This window comes from Platichthys flesus, chromosome 3 (assembly GCF_949316205.1).
Source record: "Platichthys flesus chromosome 3, fPlaFle2.1, whole genome shotgun sequence".
Lineage (NCBI taxonomy): Eukaryota > Metazoa > Chordata > Actinopteri > Pleuronectiformes > Pleuronectidae > Platichthys > Platichthys flesus.
Window position 1 is genome coordinate 7,277,530 of NC_084947.1, and position 21,881 is coordinate 7,299,410.

The following is a 21,881-nucleotide window of genomic DNA, read 5'->3' on the forward strand; positions in this document are numbered from 1 at the left end:
CTGCTGCTCTGTGCATCCAGAGTCGATTGCACACCCTCACCACACACACACACCAAGCATATTCTAAATTATGCACACACACTCCACACAGGTAGCAATGTCGCACTGCACATCTGAATGTATGTAGTTGTAGAATTCTATATTTTTAAACTTTTCATTTTTTAAATAGTCAGCTTTTTCTACCATGTTTTTTTTTCAGCTAGGACCTGTTTGTCCTGGTCTAACACTTTCATCCTACTGTTGACCCTGTGCTAACTTGAAACGTAGCAAGGTCACACACACGATGATTGATATTAATAATTTAACAAACAAATTGAAATCAGAAAAAACATTTTTATTTTTAAATGATTTAAATTTCAGCTGCTGACAGGTAAAAGTAAAACTACTTTTCTACATTATTAGTAATCTGTTTGTGGACAGAGATTCACTGATCCTACACTACATTTCCCAGAAGCCCCTCTATCGGGCGCCAAGTGACTTGTATATGGACCAATCCGCTTCGAGATGGTTTGTTGTTGGGCGGGACACTGTTGCGGTGAACTGCACCGCGCATGCGCAGTGGACTCCTGCGCTTCCAGCTGTAGCTCACGCCGACCTCCGGGAGCGAGATGCGGAGGTGAGAAAAACTCCGTGTTCACGAGCCACGGACACTTTACTCGAGCGTGGACGTGTTTCTACAACTTGTCCGCGTGTCGCACGTGTAGGAAAATGTCTCTTTGAACCGCGGTCGTCCCCGCGTCACAGCTGATTTCCACACAACCGGTTCCAGTGGCTCAACCGTCCCGACACGGCGACAACAGCCCAGTGCAGCTGGTATTGATCCTTTATCGGACACGTCGGGTCCTTTTGGTCTCACTGACTCCTGTGTGGAAAGTTATGTAAGAACGTGCACGCGGAGCCACAGCTGGTTTCCACTGGGATCAACCCAGTAAAGTCAGTAAAGTGGTTCGAGTTTGTTTAGTTTCAGGTGGAGATATATGCAACTAATGTGAACACCCAATGACAGGAAGGGGACGTGTCCGTGCGTGTGAGCTCGCTTTCTTTAAGAAAACACACGTACTAGTTGTGTTTTAGTATTTCACTGTGTTTTTATACTGCTCTGTGTGTAGGGGTTGACTTGCATAGACTTAAAACGCCTCACTACTTATTATTTAACGCCATGACTTCATTGTAATGTTCTATTATAGTTTAAAGATATTAAAATACAGTGCTGATCAGTAAAACAACAATAATCCCAATATACTTATAATCAATAGTGATATGTTGTTCATGCCTGCAGTGTTGAGGTATAACACATACTTGATGTAAAGGTTGGCTGGTGGTCATGTGTTTGTTATTCTCTGCTCATAGATCAGAATCAGGTTTTATTGCCAAGCAGGTTTACTCATACAGGCAGTTTGCTGAGGCGTGTTTTTGTTTGTTTAAATATTAATAATTAATGAGAAACTCAGAAGTGTTAGACTTTCTATAAAGTCACTTTATTTCCCTTTAAAGTTTTGAATTGATCCAGGATACAAAGGCAGCTCTGGACCAGTAAGTGTAGGACTGGGTACTGGGAATATGAGGAAAGCAGGGTTAAGTTCAGCATGTGATACTAAATCCATGACTGTAAAAACAGATTGATCATATTAACAACATGGTGCAGCTTTGAATATAACCGTATAGATAGGTTCAGGGTGTTGTGCTAACAGATGCTGAGGTAACTTAGCCGTTACTTGCAGGGTGTGTATTTTGCAAGGTTTCCTTCCCTCCCTGTGCGTTGTCACAAACCTTCATCAGAACTAAATAAGCATGTGGAGCTGGGACATAATGACACCTGTGGGCCGGATAACCAGCCTGCAAACTGTAGGCTTGCTGCAGCACAGTTATTTGAGGGCTGCGACTGATGAATATCATTTAGTCACGTCCAAGCTGCTCTTATCCGAGAGATGCATGTGATTGAATCATGCTGACACGGTGTCTGGACTTTCTCTCCTCATAGCCTGTTTTTATGGTTTCATTGGTTCTGTTATCATCGGTGGGTGTGTGGCTACAGAGCCTGGCTAACTGCTGTTTAAAACTGCTCTGCTGTTTCTCTGCTGGACGCGGCTGCTGCTTCTGCTGCTGCATTATGCTGCAGGGCAAGTACTATTGAATGCATTCAATACAGTAACATGAAGCTGCACTAGTATACGCCAGTGTAGTGATGGTCCATATACAGCAGCACTGACCACAATTCTAGTGATTTTTTTTTCATATGGTGCAGTTTGACTGGATTATTGAAATTTGTTACGGGTATAGGGCCAAACAGCAGGGGAATAATAAATGTGTGTAATCATGATGTCAAGCAGCTCCAAACCTATTTATAACTGCACTTCCCTTAGACTCTCTGCGGTGATGAGAACTGGATTGTCAACATCAACCTCTTGGTTGATCTATATATATGTGAAGTGGCCTGTTCCTTGTTCTTTTACACATTGTGCCGCCGCTCATACTAAAGGTTAACCTCTGTCTGCATCTGTCTGTCTTGCAGCTCCGGACAGATCGGCCGACATTCAGAAACGGTGACTTGGCTAAAGATCAGCTGGTAGACGTCTTATTTTCACCTGCCAATGTGAAGATATATTCCAGACATTTTCACCAGCGCTGACCTTGAGTTCTTCACCCCGGCTCCTTCCTGTCCAAACCCAAGATGCCCACCTCTATGCCTCCCATCTTCAGTATGTATGAGATTGTCCCGGTGGCCCCGGGGGAGCCCCAGATGAGTGGGGCATCAAGAAGGAAGATGAGGGCTAATGAGAGCCGGCCCCTGGTGTTGGCGGGGATGTTGGGCTGTGCTCTGGTGCTGGCTGCTGTGGTTGCTTGGTGCTACTACTCTGCGTCTCTCCGTAAAGCCCAGCTGTTGAAGACAGAGTTATTGGACCTCAACAAGGACGGTTTCATCATTCGTAACGATGGAGGGGCTGTCATCTTCACCATGACCTTCAGGTGGGTTCACTGTTCAATATTCAATGTGGATCTATCTGCTGTGCAATGTCTTTATTGTTTGATTAAATTCTCTGAAAGATTGTGATAAATACCCCATGTGACTCATTTAAATAGCTAAATTTGTCCAATCATTAGTCCAAAACTATTTACAGTAAAATAAAAAAGAAAACATCCACTTTTGAGAAACTGGCACTGGCGAAGGATGGGTGAATCTTAGGCATTTCCTCTTGGAAAGTGACGCAAATAGATTGATTATCAAAATCATTACAATAGGCTAGTCATTTCAATTCTACCAGTAAGCCAGGAATATGCTATGTTTGTTTAAGTAAAATGCATCGTCTGTATTAGAGCAAACTAAACACAAAGTCACCAGAAAAACAGCAACTTCCGTGCAATGTTATACGACCTACTTCTCTCTTGTAAGTAACACCTCCCCTGGTGTAACTAGGACCAGTACATCTTGACTAACAATGCCCCCTGTCACAGTTGTTCCTCTTTGTGTGCTGAGCCGTGCTAAAAGGCTGCTGGTGTGCAATGTGTGGCTGGATAATGGAAAGCCAGACGAGGCAGACACATGATTACACCCTTAGGGAAGACTGATTTAGTCACGTCCTCTATCAGCAGGGAGCTCTCATTGACCGAAATAGTAATCGCACAGTCCCTGGATTTGCACAGGAATATAGTTATTAAATAGAGCATTAGATATTTTGTGTTATGATTTATTTTCTCTTGTGGTATTTGAATACTCTCAGACATTTTTGCTAGCTTGACTTCTTAGCCATACAGACGTGTGACCTCACTCCCCAACCAGGCTTAACCAGGTCCTTTTGTCTGTCCACACACCTCGGTAGGTCCGGCACCCTGGATCTGGACTCCTGCTCGAAGGAGAAAAATATTTTGAGCTGCACTCAATCCGATTCTGGCAAACTCAACTTCTTTATTGAGACAGTGCAGCTAAAGGACACAGTGATGTGTTACCGCGTCCGCTGGGAGGAGCTTCAAGAAAAGCGTTTGGTGGAGCACGCCATGGCCTATAATGATTCCCATTGGTACGGCGGGGCAGAGATGGCCACGCAGTACTGGCCTATCAGGTTCCAGGGGGAGGAGGATCCGCTGCCTTTCATCACCAGTGATGTCTACTCCAATCGGAACGCCTTTGGGGGAATCCTAGAACGCTATTGGCTGTCGTCGAATGCAACTGCGATCAAGATCAATGACTCAGTGCCATTTCATTTGGGCTGGTCAGAGAAGGACAGCATGCTCAGGTTCCAGGCCCGGTACCAGGACTCTCCCTTCAAACCAGCAGAGGGAAAGCAAGCCTTACCTGAACTCAGCTATAGAGTGTGTGTGGGGTCAGATGTTACATCTATTCACAAATACATGGTGAGTATACACTTACTGCTTATTTAGTTTTTACAGAAAGATTTAAAAGTTATCTGTTGTTATTATATTACTCTACATATTTTGGAGCAGGTGGAAATTGGTACATTTACACTTGACTTCACCGAGATGCTCGTATGGCATGTGTTGCTGCTTTTTAGACAGATTATGGTACATTTACATAGTAAGGCCAAATTTGGAATCCTCCCTTCTGAGAAAATTCCAAAATAACATAACATGCCTTTTTTAGGAGATTTTTTTTTTAGGAGAACCACTAGTGGTTGTACGATACAGGACTGATGTGTTCGACTATATTTTAGCTGGAAATGTAGGCTTGGTATTTCCTTGATTTGCAGTCATTATGCTGAAGGAAGAGTATTCCTTTAATCCAAATAAACCGAATGCAAATGTGGGACAAACATCCCTGCATTCTTGCATGATGAAAAACCAAATTGTGCAGACATCGATGCTTCTGTAGTAACTGTCTGCTCTTTATGCTTGTGTTGTGCACAGGTGCGTCGCTATTTCCCAAAGCCTATCAAGGTCCCATCTACTGAAGTGTTCAAACATCCAGTGTGGTCCACATGGGCTCTCCACAAAACATCTGTAACTCAGGAGAAGCTGCTGAGCTACGCCTCTGACATCACCAATTACGGCTTCAACTGCTCCCATCTGGAACTGGACGACCGCTACACTGCCGACTATGGAGAGTTTGACTTTGACCCGCAGAAGTTCCCCAATGCCAGCGGTATGTTTGAGAAGCTGAGAGAGGACGGGTTTGAGGTGTCGCTCTGGACACATCCTTTCATCAACTATGACTCCATTAACTTCGGTGTTGCTGTGGAGAAGGGGCTGTTTGTCCGGGAGCCGAACGGCGAGCTGCCGGCTCTGGTACGCTGGTGGAACGGCATCGGTGGAATCTTGGACTTTACAAATCCAGAAGCTCGTGACTGGTACTTGTCTAATCTACGCATGCTTAAAACCCACTACGACGTGACCTCCTTCAAGTTCGATGCAGGAGAGACAAGCTACCTCCCCCAGCAGTTTAGCACCCTGGTCCCACTCTCTGATCCCTCCACCTTCACCCGTCGCTACACAGAGATGGCCATCCCCTTCAGTGAGCGCGCCGAGCTGAGGGTGGGTTACCAGAGTCAGAACATCTCCTGCTTCTTCAGGATCATTGACAGAGACTCCGTGTGGGGCTACGAGCTCGGTCTCAAGTCCATCATCCCAACTGTACTGACAATTAGCATTCTGGGCTACCAGTTTGTCTTACCTGATATGATCGGAGGAAACGCATACCCCAATCGCACCACAGGTATGGCACTCCCATCACATATGGCTACAGTGAGTTGTAGAGATAGACGTTGGCGGTGTTCCTGTTTTTGTGGCTTTAGTCTACTGTCTGACACCTGTGTTTTATTTTAGGTGGTTCAGATGGCAAACAGGATCTGCCAGACAGAGAGCTGTACATCCGGTGGCTGGAGCTGTCAGCTTTTATGCCTGCCATGCAGTTCTCTATACCACCCTGGGCCTATGACAATGAGGTGAGTTATGGTGGTTCCACCCGTGGCTGAGGCTACAAACACAGAATGGCTTCGGGCTAAACTCAGAAAGCTAAAATCCAAGATATCTACGCAGATAATATGACGAGAGAGGCGAGTGTCTATTTTGAACAGAAAATGATTCCCCACAGTATGACATCATGTGATTAGAGTCGTTATGAATGAGCTGCATGAAAGAAACGAAATGACATCATGTTCGCCTAAAAATGCAGTTTTTGAGGTAACTCTGCGTCCTATAGGAAGTGATGTCATTACATTATTGCATTTTCACAACATAAAAAAAGTATTTATATTCATTGTATACATTGCCCCTCTGAAACCTAAAATTTGGTTGTGCACAAACGTTCATATTCAAGGGTGCGATGCACTTTACAAAACCTTATTTACATTGGTAAATAATAAATAATTACATGTATAATTTCAAGAAGGGTATTTTTATGATATCTATTAGGTCTGTATTATGATAGTATAGTTAAAGTCTAAAAAAGCAGCTTTATTTGAGTGTTTTTTGGTTAATGAACATTATTATCTGCTTGAAAAATTTAATGTATCTAAATAGAGACTCAAGTCTTCATTGTGACAGAGAGGAATCAAAAATAAGCTCTGTGTTTTAACCAGCAATCATGCTACACTGTCTGTTTGTGGACATGCATCCATTGTGAGGCCGACTCTGTATTTTTGTGTGTTCATCGTCAGGTGGTTCGGATAGCGCAGAAGTTCACGGAGCTCCACGAGACTCTGGTGGCACCAAGGGTTCTGGAACTGGCAGGTGAGGTTCTCGACACAGGAGACCCGATCATAAGACCTCTTTGGTGGATCGCCACTAATGACGAGGCAGCCTATAAGATCGACTCCCAGTTTCTCATCGGGGATGACCTGATGGTGGCTCCGGTGTTGGAGCCAGGCAAGCAGGAGAGGGACATCTATCTGCCAGCAGGACGCTGGAGAAGCTACAAGGGGGAACATTTTGATAAAGGCCCCATTCACCTCACTGACTACCCTGTGGACCTGGATGAGGTAGCTTTCTTTACATGGGTTCACTGAAGACGTTAAACATGAAAGACACATAAACTCATAAACGCACATGCATTTTGTATGATCATCTACATTCTTTTGTGTGCACATATGCCAGGAAATAGTCAAAAATGTTGATTTTCAAAAGGGAAAAGACTACCTGGGATCTGTTTCCACAGCAGAGAGTTTTTTGTTAACGATTAACTTCATGTCTTCTCCGACCTGGGGCCTTGTTAATAACCATCGCGTACGCATCTTTCAGAGCCTATTTTGTGTGTACGCCACTTTTCGAGCAAACGTCAGTTGTGCATGTGCACAGTTATATAAATCTGAATATTATTTTGCGTACGCCATTTTCGGCCTTTGTGCGCACATACAAGATTAGTATGTATCCTAACTACTGTTTTAAACAAGGCCCCCTGCTCTTTATCTGGACTTCTGTCTGCGGATTAGAGAAACAGAAACATCTTTCACTTCTGATTCTCTCGTTCCATCCTTAAGCTGATCCTCATCGTTATGTGCCTTGCACAACCAATAATAAAACCGATCTTAGATTGTACCATCAACCAGACAGCAGTCTTCCACCTGAAGGACACCTAGATAACAGTCTGTCCTTCACAGCCTGAGTCACATGACTAAATAAGTATTTGTTTTAGGGTAAACATTGGGTTTATCTTGTTCTCTGTGAATTTTATTTCTTAATTATGCTTCGACAGGTTTTTCACTGAATTGGTTTTAAAAACGCACTGGAGTTGGACAGATGCCTAAACTTGTGTCACCATGGAAACTGCTGTATTTTGATTTTACGGGTACTGCCTGTTAAGCTAACATGCACTATTTAACTTTAGTTAAAATTATTCATATAACTTATAAATTTGCATTTAACAATCATTTAACAATTAATGTGTTTCTGTATTTAAATGCGGGGTTACAGAGGTTTGTTTTTACGTCATCAGTCCCTGACCTGTTGTGCCAATCTGTCGTTTCAGTGCCAAATCTAAAAAAAACTACTGGTTCATGCTTTTCATCAATTTTTATAGCTCAGGGTAGATTTTAAAGAGAATTTTAAAGGTTTGTTTTAATATGAATTAACTTTGTTGATCCGCAGCAAGAAACTGATTCATATTCAACTGCTACTGGTTTGCCTTGTAAAACAAGTATTGTTCTCAAAGATGCGATATTTTCTTGTGCCGTCCACGTCTGCCTTGCGACTTTAATTTGCCTTATCAGCTGAATTTGAATATGCCGGCCGTCGCACACAGAACCAATGAGGAAACAAATCACACACTTCAGCACACAGTGATATGCTGATGCACTGCACCTTTATGTTTTTAAGTAGTGACACTGTGAATGAGATATCTGCCATATGAATATAATGTTTGTCCTTCTTAGCTTACACAGTGATTATTAGAGTAAAGCACACAACTGGTTAAGTCATCTAATAGCTGTTCTTGAAAATAATTCTACCATATAAGATGGAGTCAGCACTGGTTTTAAATGTTAAACTTACTAACTATATAAATGTGATGGGACTACAGCACGCTTCATGTGTTTTTTATTGTTTTTGTTTGATGACAGTCCTGATGCTTTGTGGGTTTCTTCCATCCTTGTTCCAACCACAAGGTGGAGCCAACGTCAAAAATATTCAAAGCTCATACACAGCAACATCAGTAAATGCAAAACTTTGATTAACATCAGTCTGATGTGTTTGTGGGAGACATTTATAGAGACTAATTTAACTTCTGTAAGACGATACCACAATGTTTCACATGTGACTAATGTGAAAGGTCGATATGCACCGATAAGCATCATTTAAAGGGATTTGGAAAGTTAAATGAATGATAAGTTGGAGATGGGAAATCCATCCATGTGTTACCACCGTCACTCAAGTGGTCGGGTTAATGTTTTGTGCAGCTATGAAAGATAACGTGCTACCTTATGAAATTAGACGCCAGAGAAAACAAAAAGATTTTAAGTATCTTTTGAAATGGGTTCTAAAAGGGTCCAATAAATGCGTTGGCCTAAAGTACATCACAAAACGGAAGTCCGATGTTTCCACATGACAACAACATTACGTTCCATTTCAACATTTGATTGTTCAATGAATGCATCCGTGTCAAGCAACTGTGCGATTCCCACGGTACTTGTTTTATCTTCAGATTGTATTCACATGTGGACTGTTGGATTCTCAGTGTGCTAGGACCCTACTGTGCACCACACCGCCTGATTTTTCTTTTATTTGCACTTGTAAAAAGAAACATGAAGAAATAAGTTATTCTGCAAATTCATCCAGCTTCGTCCCTGATCCAGATGAAACCAAATCCTTGTTTGTCTTTGAGTGTGTTAAAGTAACCGAAAGCATTAAGCCAAGAGGACGACATTGTGTTGTAATAACCATAAACTATGGTGTTATTATTGTGTCACGTCCTGTTCCGTCTTTCATAACAAATCAGTTTTGGCTGTAAATCCTGATGTGAAACGCAGAGCTCGAGGAATAAAACGACTCCTTGGACGATGGTTTTGTTTCATTGAACAAATTTTTACCTAGTAAAAATGTTTATGCTTTGAAGAAAATTTTATTCTGAGTCACAGAAAAGCCTTGCACATGGACGGCTCTTTCAACATATAAACAAAACATACAAATATTTTATTTTCTTTTAATTAGTTTTTTCCTGATACCATATTTTGTCTTGTATAATTCATCCATCAAAAACGTCCTTATAAACATGCAGTGATACAATAAATGACATTTACACTTTCACCATCCACTACAGAGAAGGTGTATATAATAATTCTGCTTATTTACATTTTTTACCCCATGAGGCAAATTGTTGATTTTGAAAATTGGCTTTATACAAATAACATGGAATTGATTGATTCATGTAATTCAAAAAGTTGAAAGTGTCAGGCTGCCGGTTAGCAGGCATCACCCCAAATTCCCTGATACTAAATTATTTTTACTATTCATGATTTAATTTGGACTTTTACACACTAACACCCCCCCAAACCCATAATATACTATACTACTATACACTACAGGCTCTAAAACAGCTGCTCAACTGCTCCTTACATGCAGTGATTTTATTTGTTTCCATGCAGTCATTCACTTCCTCCCTCCCGCGCACCTCTCACTTCACGATGGAATTCCACTCCACTTGACTTAGGTCCTGATGATTTACAATAACAGTGCCCTTGAGTCTGCATTCAGTATCCAGTCTCCCATGATGTTCATACATATTTGCTGAGCATTAAACTGACTGTTCTGCCTCTGACTATCAGCAGTGTTCACCCCACTGCCCCTCCCAACCATATCTAAGCCGTCAGCCACCACAAATAAAAAAAAAATCAGCTTGATTTAAAACTATGACACACCCCATAACTGTCGGTGCTGATTTCAACTATTCAAGCGATGTGCATAAAATTATTTGCGTAACATTTTCTGTCTGACATGCTTGGAACATACAGTTATTGAAAAAGCCAGAATCCATGAATGTTGAAAAGCATCGGACACTAGATTAGAAACTAGATACTCTTCTCATTTCCAAATCACACGTGTTTGGCTTGTGGATCGGAAACAGCTCATCATCAGAGGAATGTGAAGCCTCTCCCTTCACTTTTGAAGACAAAAACACAAACACATATTTGAACCAACGTTTAGTCGAGAAAACCTCAAAAATACAATGTATAGAGTGAATTATTATACATTATATATTATATTTATACATTACATATAAAGTATATTATAATACAACTCTGTAGTTTTCTCTGTTATAGTTACTTATTTCCTGTCATGTTAACTTTTTTCGTAGTATTAGGAGAATATAGAGAGGAAGCATGAATAGTACGGACATAGACAGAAAAGTGTAAAGCCAAAACTTCACTTTATGTAAATAGTGGGTACAATTTTTGTATTTGCTGGTGCTGTACAGCTGAGATGTGTGGTACTCTGTGATAAGGACGGGGCAGGAAGGTGACTGCTGATGCATGGAGGGTGGAGACTCACTTTCACTTCTTGGCCAAAAATATGCAACGACGCCAACATGAGTGCATGTTAGTGATCAGTGTTGCAGGGGCATGATGGGGGGGTGGATGTTGGCAGCCTCTCAGAACCCGACACTGGGCAACTGGTGGTGGTTCATCACCTCTTGTAAAGCAAATATTAATATTGGCTGATCAGTTAACTACCACGACGGCAACTTTGACTCACATTAAGTTTGACCTGACTGACCTTTGAGGGCAGAGCCTGTGTAAAGAGATGACACAAAGACAAATACCAGGAAACGAGGCAGTTTATTTACTTGTCAAAATTATTATTCAATTAGCATTGAATGAGCATTTTAGCAAAGATGGACCTGTTTGGTAAATACTGCAACAACCAACACCTAATGTGCAAGAGTGTTTGAAGAACTTTGGGGGCCCCGGGCAAAGGGAACTGAACCCCCCCCCCCCCCCCCCCCAAAAAAAAAAGAAGAAGAAACACATGAAACCAAACGACATAACTCCAATCTTCACACAACTCTTTTATTATCGAAATTATGAACAAATCGCAAACACAGAAATAATACTATTAAAGTTAAAGCTCCCCCCCCAAATCCTCAGCACAAAATACACACTCATTAAGTCTTCAGCCGAAGTTATGAAGTATTTGACTGAACTGGGGCCCTGTTGGGGGGTTTCCAGCCATGATGATGTTGCAGTCCTCTGTACATTGCCGATCACAGAATTGAAGTATTTCTCCCAATCTCCTGCTTATATTTAGCCCCTTGTTTTAGCCCCTTGACTCGCTATCGACTATTGTTGATCACAAGCTTGAATTCAAAAGTTGTTCAATACATGATACATTTAGTTTTACACCCGGTATATGCAAACAGGAAATAACACTCGCCACTCTCCTGAAATATGATTCATTATCTATGTATCATATTGTTACTTAAAAAAGACACAGTGCTAAATTGGCAGTTTGAAATTAAACCACAAATAATAAAACATATCAAATTTTGATACATTGGGACCAGCTTATCTTTATCTGAACATGAAACAAGCAAGTCTCAAATATTGTTTTTTTCAGGTTTCAATAATCCTTAGAGTCAACTAGTAAATAATATAATGTATTGATTATCTTATGATTGCTCATACGATGTGTCTGTAGGGTTTGAAATCAAAGCTAGTTTTTGCTGAAATAGTAGAGTAGGACCTGAGGAAATTAGCAAATTAACAGTCCATAATATTGTTGTCGCATTCCATAACTCTTTAGGTTTAATATATTGTTGTTCTAAATTTTCCAAAAAGGCGATAAGGGAAAGTGAAACATTCTCAGCGCAGGCTCCAGAGCGTCAGAGAAAGAGTGAGGTGATGGCTGAGGACACCAGCAGGAGGGTGACCCTGGGACCAGTGGGCACGACACTGTTACACAAGTCCTCTCCACAGCAAGATACGGGTCTTACACAGTTAACAGTTTTTCGACAACCCTTATTGATGATACCTGCAAGACACGATTAAAGAACCTCAGTTTCAACACGAGAGAGAGAGAGCAAGCATTCAGACGAGCGACACTGTGCATCAGCTCCCGTCTGGTGGACTTGCTCGATATTACACACCGATACTTCAGGATTTGTTTGTGCATCTTACCAGTCAAATTCTGGGAGAAACATTGGTCCAGGATTGCAGGACAGGTTGTCATATGTGTGCATGCTCGAGGATCAGCAGTAACACATGTGTAGCATTTCAATCCCCATGCTGGAAGCAGCAGAAAGACAGAATACTGTCACTTAGTGTTTTAAAATACTATAATTTACAACTACTAATAAAAAAAAAAAAAACATCAGTTTAAACAGATTTTTAAATGTTCCCACACACACACTGGCTTCATCCAGTAAAAGACAATCAAATATGTGCTTTGCAACTACAGCCCCAAAAATGTTCATCTAAGAGAATTTGAAGAGAAAAATGAAAGAAAACATTTGCTCCTTAGTGACCTTCATCTCTTTGTGTATTTAAAGCGTAGAATAGAGACACAAACACACACTCTTCTTACCTGTGGACAGAATCACACACAGGATCAGAGCTGCACAAAGACGCATCGTGAACACGGAGAAAAACTGACTTTTAATCAACCCTGTGAGGAGCGAGATCTGTGGAGGAGATGTGAACTCCTCCCTTTTTATAGTCCCACTACTTGGTCTTCTTCCAAAACTCACAGACGTGACATTTCATCACAAGTAAACACTTTATAAAAAAAAAACCTGTTATATATGAAACTTCCCCTTTGGTAACTTGATGTTTTTATACAAATACATGAAATTATGACACATTGGTAATATTAAAGATTTCTGTTATATTAAATGATTTTTTTTCTCACAGCAGTTTTCTCTCAACTCTGCCAATAATACATCTGAGCAGCTGTAATCTAAAACACTCATTAATTTCAGTTATTCATAGAAATGTTACTTTACCTAATGCTGCCACCTTGTGAACATCTGGTGGAAGTGAGTCTGCTGTATGGAGCCATTATTGTAGTACTAAGTAGTACTTCAAATCTAAATACATATTCAAATACTTTCTTTATACATTTTCAAATCTATTTACACACAGAAATTCTAAATACAGATCCATGTGCACATTTCCATACATACAGACAGACAGCCAAATTTTTCTGAAATTACTAACTAGATAGCAACATCAAACCTTTTTAATATTCAAATCTATGTACAAATCAAAGCAATCATTGACCAGGACTTAGGTGTATTTTCTTGTAGTCATATTTATTGATTATAGGTACAACAATAACCCAGTTACACTGTGTCTGCTTTTTTGTTCATCATCAGGTTCATCAAATCAACATGTTTATTATTTTCTCATGCTCGTTCATATTTAATGTCGTGTTTTGTCAGTTTTTTTTTATCATGGATTCCTAACAAGCTGTTTGATTGTTTGATTATTAATGAAACAAAACCATCGTCTAAGGAGTCGTTTTATTCCTCGAGTTCTGCGTTTCACATCAGGATTTACAGCCAAAATTGATTTGTTATGAAAGACGTAACAGGACGTGACACAATGATAACACCATAGTTTATGGTTATTACAACACATTTTCGTCCTCTTGGCTTAATGTTTGAATAAAAGTTTCATCCTGAGGAACGTTGTGTTTGTCCTGATTCAAAACCTCTTTGTAGGGAACACGATCAATTCAAAGCTTTTTAAAATCAAAGTAGTTTTACACTGAGTGAGAAAAAGAGCAGCATAGCAACCACAACATATTCTCAGCTGGAGCTTCAGAGAAACAGCCTGATGATGGCGGAGGACACCAGCAGGAGAATGACACTGGGACCAGTCAGTGCGGCGCGGTTACACAAGTCCCCCTCACAGCATTCCATGCCACCAACACATAACTTGTCGTTCATGCAGCCCTTGGTAACCACGAGTCCTGCAAGACACGATGGGGAAAAAACTCCAGTTTACAAAACATATCATGAAGCTTAGCGTAAATCCAGTCAGGAAGACCTAACCGGCATATTGATCAGCTGATTGGGGGCGTTCCTAAATGTCCAATCAGGTCTGCCGCGGTCTCCTTCAGCCAATCACTCAGCATCTGTCAAACTTAAAAAATCCCCTCTCCTCTCTTCTGCAGTCAGCCGTCTTTCAGTGACGCGTATAACCCCCACTCCACCCCAATCTCCTCCCGTCTCCAGCAGAATATTCATCACCTCTTCCGGATCCCAACCGCAGCTGATCGTATGCGCAATCCCACATTGTGTTGGCAGACATCATGGTCCTTGATGATGGATCCCAGTAGTATCAGACGATCGTGGATTACAGCGGAACCCGATCATGGTGGCAGCTGATCGTGGACTAAAAAATCAACAAGACAGACTTACAATACACCTAATACTCCTGGCATCCATTGCACTTCTGTCCGTCCTGGAAGAGGGATCCCTCTTCCTGAAGTTTCTACGTTTTTCCTGTCAAAAATGTTTTTGTAGTTTTTCCTTACTCTTGTCGAGGGTTAAGGGCAGAGGTTGTCACAATTGGCAAAGTCCAATAGTACAATTCTCACGAATATGGGCCATCCAAACCATCGATGACTGACCAGCCACCACCAGTGTCTAGACCCAGGGGGTATTCCCGTTCGATGCTCTGCTCCACCCCCTTTTAATCCTGATGACATCTTAATGGGGTCTAAAATGCCAAAGACTGTAAACATTCACATTACTATTGTGTGTTTGTCAAAATAAACATCAATAAATTGAGAATCAAGCCTCTCCTGAATGAAATAATATTAATGATACAGACACCAGACATTTAGTACATCCACATATGAAGATAAAGCATGAAGACACATGGCCTGTAAGACTCAAGCCCCATCATATATTAAAGAGCTCACAGCCCCTTATTATCCCAATAGATCACATGATAGTCTTCAGGTCCCTGTCTCCTCTCCTGTGGAACTAGTTCCCACTCTGGTTTCGGGAGGCAAACCCTATCGCCATGTTTCAATTCATCATCCGGAGGCTGCATTTGAAAGCAGATTGCTTCAGCAGGGCGACTAGGCCGTCCCAAATATGTCGTTCCATCCCAGAGATACGAAGACTCCAACCCTTCCAGGCCCAACCTATCCCAGGATTCATTGCGCTCCAATGCTGGATCAGGTGAGCCCTGAACCATCCCTTAGTTATGTTGCTTTATTCCCAGACGGCTGTGAGACCTCCCATCTTGCACTGAGCACCCTAACCAGTCAAACTGGTTTCCTCCTGTTTTCTCTCCACAGTTGCTCTGTTTCTATGCAATATTTTCCTGTCTCGACCTGACTACACAAAGTCCCTCGAGATGAAGTTAGATTTTGATGTGTGTCTGGAGTTCACACATCTGGAGTTCACACATCTGGCCGCAGAAACGTCTGACGTGAAAGAACAACTCACCTGCCAGATTGGTAGAATAACAGCGGTTGAAGAGGACGGCACAAGATGTGGTGTCTGTGCAGGATTTAGGCTCGGTGGCTGTGCAGGTGTAGCATCTCAGACCACATGCTGCAGAGACACAGAACAAACAACCAGAGTCTCATCAGTGTTTGCTCTTCACAACGTTCACAGAGTTTCTGTTCAGTCGTCTGTGTTCTACGAGACAACGCTGCATTTTGAAGGACATTTCTCATTGAGAGAATGTGAAAAGGTAAATATCTGCATCTATGAAGAAGTAAAACAGGAAAGGATACTTCAGTGTGGGTGCTTTCAAATGCTTTCTATGTTTCAAGTTTATACTTTAGAATGTGACTTAGCTCTGTTACAATATAAAGTATGAATATTATATAGTTGAGATTTCTTTTTTATTAAAGACAAATGGGGAATAACATCTTGGCTCAATAGTTCTCATCAGGCTGGGGAATGAAAATGAGTCAGTGAGTCTTTAATGACACTGGTTTAAAATTAGAAAAAGTTCCGACCTCAACGACTGTGTAAGTCACTTTCCCATTTCCTCAGATACGAACCACAAAAACGTACAAGAGGCAGGTGTAATGAACCTTAGTGGTGATGGTAATAATAATACATTGACTTGTTAGGTTTACTACAGAGCCCCAGCATTATGGATTTGTGGGGGCTAACGCTGACACTGATAAAAGAGAGTAAAATATATTCTATTACATAAAATTGGCCTCGGTAAGATAAGCAAAGAGAAAAACAAAGAAAAAGTCAATTCAAAATGTATACAGCAGCCAAACGAAGTAGCAGTGAAGGATCAAGAAATGAAATTAAGAATTGAAAAAGAATATATGATAAATAAAATGGAAATATTCTCTTTATGCATTTATTATTTTAAGATTTCTTTATTAAGCCCAAAGATGTTGCTAAGGCTTTATATTTTACAGTTTAACCACAAACGGTATAATCAAAAAAGGATTATATATATTTATAGTTGAAAAACTTGGATGGTAACACAGATGTGTCTGTGATTGGCTAATGCTGGTGGATTTCTAACCAACATATCGGCCAGTTTACATTGTCATTGTTACACTTAATTTTTTACGAGGATAACTCAAACAAGTCCTTGGCGGTTTCATACTAAATTAACAGACATGAGTCAATCCTCAAGTGAACAACATTAACAAATTTTTAATTTTACAACAACCTTTAAACATCAACACATTTCTTTAAGTGAACATGTCAAAGTGCATCAGTTTGCCTCAGCTCTTACCTGTGGATAGAGTCGTAAACAGAACCAGAGCTCCAAACAGCTGCATCATGAATGTAGAGAGGAAGAGTGTTTTAGAGAAATGGAGAGAGACCTCTTCTCTTATAGCTCAACTTTTCAGCCACATCCCAGATCTTATAGATTTGCATTTCCTCACAAAGCCTCCTGCAAAGTGACCTGGATAACGTCAGCCCTAAAGTGACATCATTGTCCCATGATCTGTAGATTAACACTTTATGGAAATGGACACAATAACTTATTCCTAATGGCAGAGAAAATTGGACAGATCAAGAGAAAACAGTCATACACTTTGTGACATGTACAAACTTTCACTTCCTGCTTGTTCTTTTTATTATTCAGAAATACACTGCGCCACAGCAGCAGGATCCCGGCCAGTGTCTCACCCACAAGTGAAAGTGAAAGAGCTCCTGCAGTGTCCCGGACACGATTTACAAACGCTTTGATTAGCAGTCACCTCTTAACAGTCTCTCAAATTTCTTACAAGGAAACTGACTTATTGTTGTCGACATGAATAAGTATCAGCTGTCAGTACAGCAGATTTTCGACTCTTATTTATTTTTTTATAGTCTACATTGAGTATCCAGTAGTTCATTAACTTATTTCATTAATTATTGAATGTAACCTCTGGAGTGAAGGTTGGAATTTGCACTTCATCTTCAGTCATTGCTTCAATGGAAATCCATCTGTGTGTGTGTGTGTGTGTGTGTGTGTGTGTGTGTGTGTGTGTGTGTGTGTGTGTGTGTGTGTGTGTGTGTGTGTGTGTGTGTGTGTGTGTGAGTGTGTGTTTGTTAGCATGTGTATGTGTGTGTCTGTGTGTGGGTGGGCGCCAATATGAAATCTCGCCTAGGGCTACAACATTGCCAGGGCCGGCCCTGGACCCCTGATCTAGAGGATGTTAAACTCGTAACAAAGTTTCTGAAGGTGAACCTGCTGAGGGATCATTGCCGGTACAGCCTGCTCCCCCCCCCCCCCCCCCCCACGACGGCAACGGCAACACACCGCCAGACCTGTGCATCTCCCGAGGCAGGGGGCATGCGTATATCAAGCTTCAAATTTGGTATATTGATGTTTTTATACAAATAAATGAAATTAAAACACATTGGTAATATGACAGTTTTATCTCAAGTTAGCCAAGAAGACGTCTGACCAGCTGTAATCCAATACACTACTACTACAATTTCTTTACCTAATGCTGCCATCTTGTGAGCATCTCGTGGTAGTGAGTCAGCGAATGGGGCCATTATTGTAGTACTAACTAGTACTTCAAATCTAAATACATATTCTAAAATATTTACTTTATACATTTTCAAATCTATTTACACACAGAGATTTTGAATACAGGTCCATGTACACGTTTCCAAAAGATACAGACAGACAGACAGACAGACAGACAGACAGACAGACAGACAGACACACACAGACAGACAGACAGACAGACAGACAGACAGACAGACAGACAGACAAACAGACAAGTGTTTGGGAAATGACTAACTAGATAGCAACATCAAACCTTTTTAATATTCAAATCTATGTACAAATTAAAGCAATCATTGACCAGGACTCAGCCGTATTTTCTTGCGTCATATTTATTGATTATAGGTACAACAGTAACCCAGTTACACTGTGTCTGCTTGTTTGTTCATCATCAGGTTCATCAAATCAACATGTTATTATTTTCTCCCGCTTGTTCATATTTAATGTTGTGTTTTGTCATTCTTTTTTTTTTTTTTTTTTTTATCAGGGATTCCTAACAAAGCTGTTGTTGGAATAAAAGTTTCATCCTGAGGAACGTTGTGTTTGTCCTGATTCAAAACCTCTTTGTAGGGAACACGATCAATTCACAGCTTTTTAAAATCAAAGTAGTTTTACACTGAGTGAGAAAAAGAGCAGCATAGAAATCCCAACACATTCTCAGCTGGAGCTTCAGAGAAACAGCCTGATGATGGCGGAGGACACCAGCAGTAGAATGACACTGGGACCAGTCAGTGCGGCGCGGTTACACAAGTCCCCCTCACAGCAATCCATGGAACCTCCACATATCATACTGGTTTGACAGCCCTTGGAAACCATGTTGTATCCTGCAAGACATGATGGGGAAAAAACCCCAGTTTACGAAACACATTATAATATTAATGATACAGACACCAGAAATTTAGTACGTCCACATATGAAGTTAAAGCATGAAGACACACAACCCTTAAGAATCAAGCCCCATCATATATTAAAGAGCTCACAGCCCCTTATTATCCCAATAGATCACATGAGATTCTTCAGGTACCGGTCTCCTCTACTGTGGAACTAGCTCCCACTCTGGTTTCGGGAGGCAAACCCCATCACTACGTCTCAATTCAAGGCTGAATCCTCCTGAGGCTGCATTTGAAAGCAGATTGCTTCAGAGGGGCGACTAGGCCGCACCAAATGCGTCCTTCCATCCCAGAGACACGAAGACTCCAACGGTTGAACCCTTCCTTGTCTAACCTATCCCAGGATTCATTGCTGGATCAGGTGAGCCCTGAACCATCCCTTAGTTATGTTGCTTTAGGCCCAGACTGCTGCGGGACCTGCCATCATGCACTGAACACCCCAACCGGTCGAGGCAGACGGCAATCTGGTGTCTTCCGCCGAAACGTCTGATGTGACAGAACAACTCACCTTCTACTTTGAGAGAGAAACAGCGGTTGAAGATGACGGCACAAGATTTGGTGTCTGTGCAGGATTTAGGCTCGGTGGCTGTGCAGGTGTAGCATCTCAGACCACATGCTGCAGAGACACAGAACGAAAATACCAGAGTCTCATCAGTGTTTGCTCTTCACAACGTTCACAGAGTTTCTGTTCAGTCGTCTGTGTTCTATGAGGCAACGCTGCATTTTGAAGAACATTTCTCATTAAGAGAATGTGAACAGGAAATGACCTGCTTGCCTATAAAAGAGTAAAACAGGAAAGGAAACTTCAGTGTGGGTGCTTGCAAATGCTTTCTTAGTATTAAGTTTATACTTTATATTAAGTGGAGTTAAAGTACTTAGCTCTGTCACAATATAAAGTATGACACCAATTAAAGAGAGTAAAATCATTTCTATTATGATAAATTGGCCAAGACAATATAAGCAAAGGGGATAATAGAGGAAGAGGAAATTCAAAATTGACAAAGTAGCACAACAAAGTGGCATTGTACTGGAAAAAGTACGAAATAAAAGTAGCAAGAAATGAAATTAAGAATAGGAACAGGATCTGTGATAAATAAGATGCAGATGGAAATACTCTATAAACATTTATTATTTAATCATTGGGATTGATTTATTTAGCAAACCAAAAGTTATGTTGCTAAGGCTTGATATTTTACTGTTTAACCACAAACGTAATCATCTTAAAAGCAAATTAGTAATTTTTACGTAAAATGTCACGATTAATGGAGACACATCTTTTCTGCATTGTTTTTTCTATTCAGTCATGTGGGCAAACTTGGATGGTAACACAGATGTGTCTGTGAGTGGCTCATGTTGGTGGATTTTTAACCAGCATATCGGTCAGTTTAGATTGTCATTGTTACACTTAAGGTTTTACATGGTTAAAACAAACAGTATTCAATGTGTTGCTGTTTCCAACGGAGAAAACATGTCCTTGGCGGTTTCATACTAAATGAAAAGACATGAGTCAATCCTCAAGTGAACAAGCAAAAAAAGTTTGAACTTTTACAACAACCTTTAAACATCAACACATTTCTTTAAGTGAACATGTCAAAGTGCATACGTTTGCCTCAGCTCTTACCTGTGGAAAGAGTCGTAAACAGAACCAGAGCTCCAAACAGCTGCATCATGAATGTAGAGAGGAAGAGTTTCTTTAGAGAAGTGGAGAGAGACCTCTTCTCTCTCAGCTAAACTCCCCCCCCCCCCCCCCCCATTTACTTAGAGATTTGCATTTCCTCACAAAGCCTCCTTCAAAGTGACCTGGATAACGTCAGCCCTAAAGTGACCTCATTGTCACCCAGACAACCATGATCTGTAGATTAACACTTTACGGAAATCCAAATAAGAACTTATTCATGCTGGTGTGACGGTCTCTGTTTTGCTCTGCTGCTATTTCTATGTACTTCACTGGAGTCAGGTTTAATGGAAGCAGTGTAACTTTATTCTGCAACCTGCAACATATATGGGACAAACAGCCAGTCATCGATAGCGCGAGCACCTGCTTCTGCGGTAAAAACAAAGTGCGCCAGACTTAATCCCCCAGAAGCTCCCGCGATAGGTTTTCAAAATAAAAGACACGGCAAAATAAAAGAAATACATAAAAACAGTGACTGCTGTCCCACATTGAACAGGATTTAACAAACAACATATTTACACCGTTACACTGGCAGAGAAAATTAGTCAGATCAAGAGAAAACAGTCATGGATTTTGTGACACAACTTTCACTTCCTGCTTGTTCTTTTCCTATTACAAACTTCTCCTGAATCCACTGAGCAGACAAAGCCCTGAATAGAAATAAGAAGCAGAAACAGAGAGGACTCGTGACTGGTGACTCTTCAACCAACTGTCATCTGTTTGGTTACAGGAATGGTTAAGAAAATGAGTTTATAAGAAGACATAATTAAATGTGTTATCATAATTATAAATGTTTGTCTTTGTCTTCTACATGCAGCTTGTCCAATTCACTGTTCACATTTGTAGCTAAATCAATCTTGTTTTTTTAACAATAAAAATAAATCAAGTTCATTTGTGTTTATAATGTGGGAAACGACAAATAAAATCTGACAA

At 40.9% G+C, this 21,881-nt stretch overlaps 3 protein-coding genes across 4 annotated transcripts; 1 reads left to right on the top strand and 2 right to left on the bottom strand.

Moving 5' to 3' along the window:
* Positions 1–526: 526 nt before the first annotated feature.
* Positions 527–9,443, top strand: LOC133940208 (myogenesis-regulating glycosidase-like). 2 transcript variants are annotated; one of them, XM_062381625.1, is made up of 6 exons: positions 527–616; positions 2,513–2,967; positions 3,819–4,350; positions 4,861–5,665; positions 5,776–5,894; positions 6,609–9,443. In XM_062381625.1, exons 2-6 carry the CDS (start codon positions 2,672–2,674, stop codon positions 6,954–6,956), a joined length of 2,100 nt encoding a protein of 699 aa, XP_062237609.1. In that variant the 5' UTR covers positions 527–616; positions 2,513–2,671; the 3' UTR covers positions 6,957–9,443. The 2 variants fall into 2 exon arrangements, with proteins under 2 accessions (XP_062237609.1, XP_062237610.1); XM_062381626.1 differs by lacking the exon at positions 527–616 and adding an exon at positions 632–813.
* Positions 9,444–11,433: 1,990 nt separating this feature from the next.
* On the bottom strand, positions 11,434–13,098 carry LOC133943264 (lymphocyte antigen 6G-like). Its single transcript, XM_062381863.1, has 3 exons — positions 12,961–13,098; positions 12,555–12,662; positions 11,434–12,408 (listed from the first exon to the last, which is right to left on the bottom strand). The coding sequence occupies exons 1-3, from the start codon at positions 13,004–13,006 to the stop codon at positions 12,260–12,262; spliced, it is 303 nt and encodes a 100-aa protein (XP_062237847.1). The 5' UTR covers positions 13,007–13,098; the 3' UTR covers positions 11,434–12,259.
* Positions 13,099–13,668: 570 nt separating this feature from the next.
* LOC133933646 (uncharacterized) lies at positions 13,669–21,009 on the bottom strand. Its single transcript, XM_062380805.1, has 6 exons — positions 20,895–21,009; positions 19,782–19,889; positions 19,058–19,207; positions 17,112–17,216; positions 15,842–15,949; positions 13,669–14,349 (listed from the first exon to the last, which is right to left on the bottom strand). The coding sequence occupies exons 1-6, from the start codon at positions 20,941–20,943 to the stop codon at positions 14,198–14,200; spliced, it is 672 nt and encodes a 223-aa protein (XP_062236789.1). The 5' UTR covers positions 20,944–21,009; the 3' UTR covers positions 13,669–14,197.
* Positions 21,010–21,881: the final 872 nt, after the last annotated feature.

Bases quoted from the DNA above. Each gene is read 5' to 3' on its own strand.
- LOC133940208 (XM_062381625.1), top strand. From the start codon at position 2,672: ATGCCCACCTCTATGCCTCCCATCTTCAGTATGTATGAGATTGTCCCG. The intron at 2,968-3,818 runs GTGGGTTCACTG...ACACCTCGGTAG, and splicing joins ATCTTCACCATGACCTTCAG to GTCCGGCACCCTGGATCTGG. The intron at 5,666-5,775 runs GTATGGCACTCC...GTTTTATTTTAG, and splicing joins ATACCCCAATCGCACCACAG to GTGGTTCAGATGGCAAACAG.
- LOC133943264 (XM_062381863.1), bottom strand. From the start codon at position 13,006: ATGCGTCTTTGTGCAGCTCTGATCCTGTGTGTGATTCTGTCCACAG. The intron at 12,663-12,960 runs GTAAGAAGAGTG...TGCTGCTTCCAG, and splicing joins GTGTGTGATTCTGTCCACAG to CATGGGGATTGAAATGCTAC. The intron at 12,409-12,554 runs GTAAGATGCACA...CGTGTCTTGCAG, and splicing joins TTTCTCCCAGAATTTGACTG to GTATCATCAATAAGGGTTGT.
- LOC133933646 (XM_062380805.1), bottom strand. From the start codon at position 20,943: ATGATGCAGCTGTTTGGAGCTCTGGTTCTGTTTACGACTCTTTCCACA. The intron at 17,217-19,057 runs TCTGAAGCTCCA...TGAAAAGTTGAG, and splicing joins CGCCATCATCAGGCTGTTTC to CTATAAGAGAAGAGGTCTCT. The intron at 15,950-17,111 runs GTAAGAGCTGAG...GTGTCTCTGCAG, and splicing joins GTTTACGACTCTATCCACAG to CATGTGGTCTGAGATGCTAC.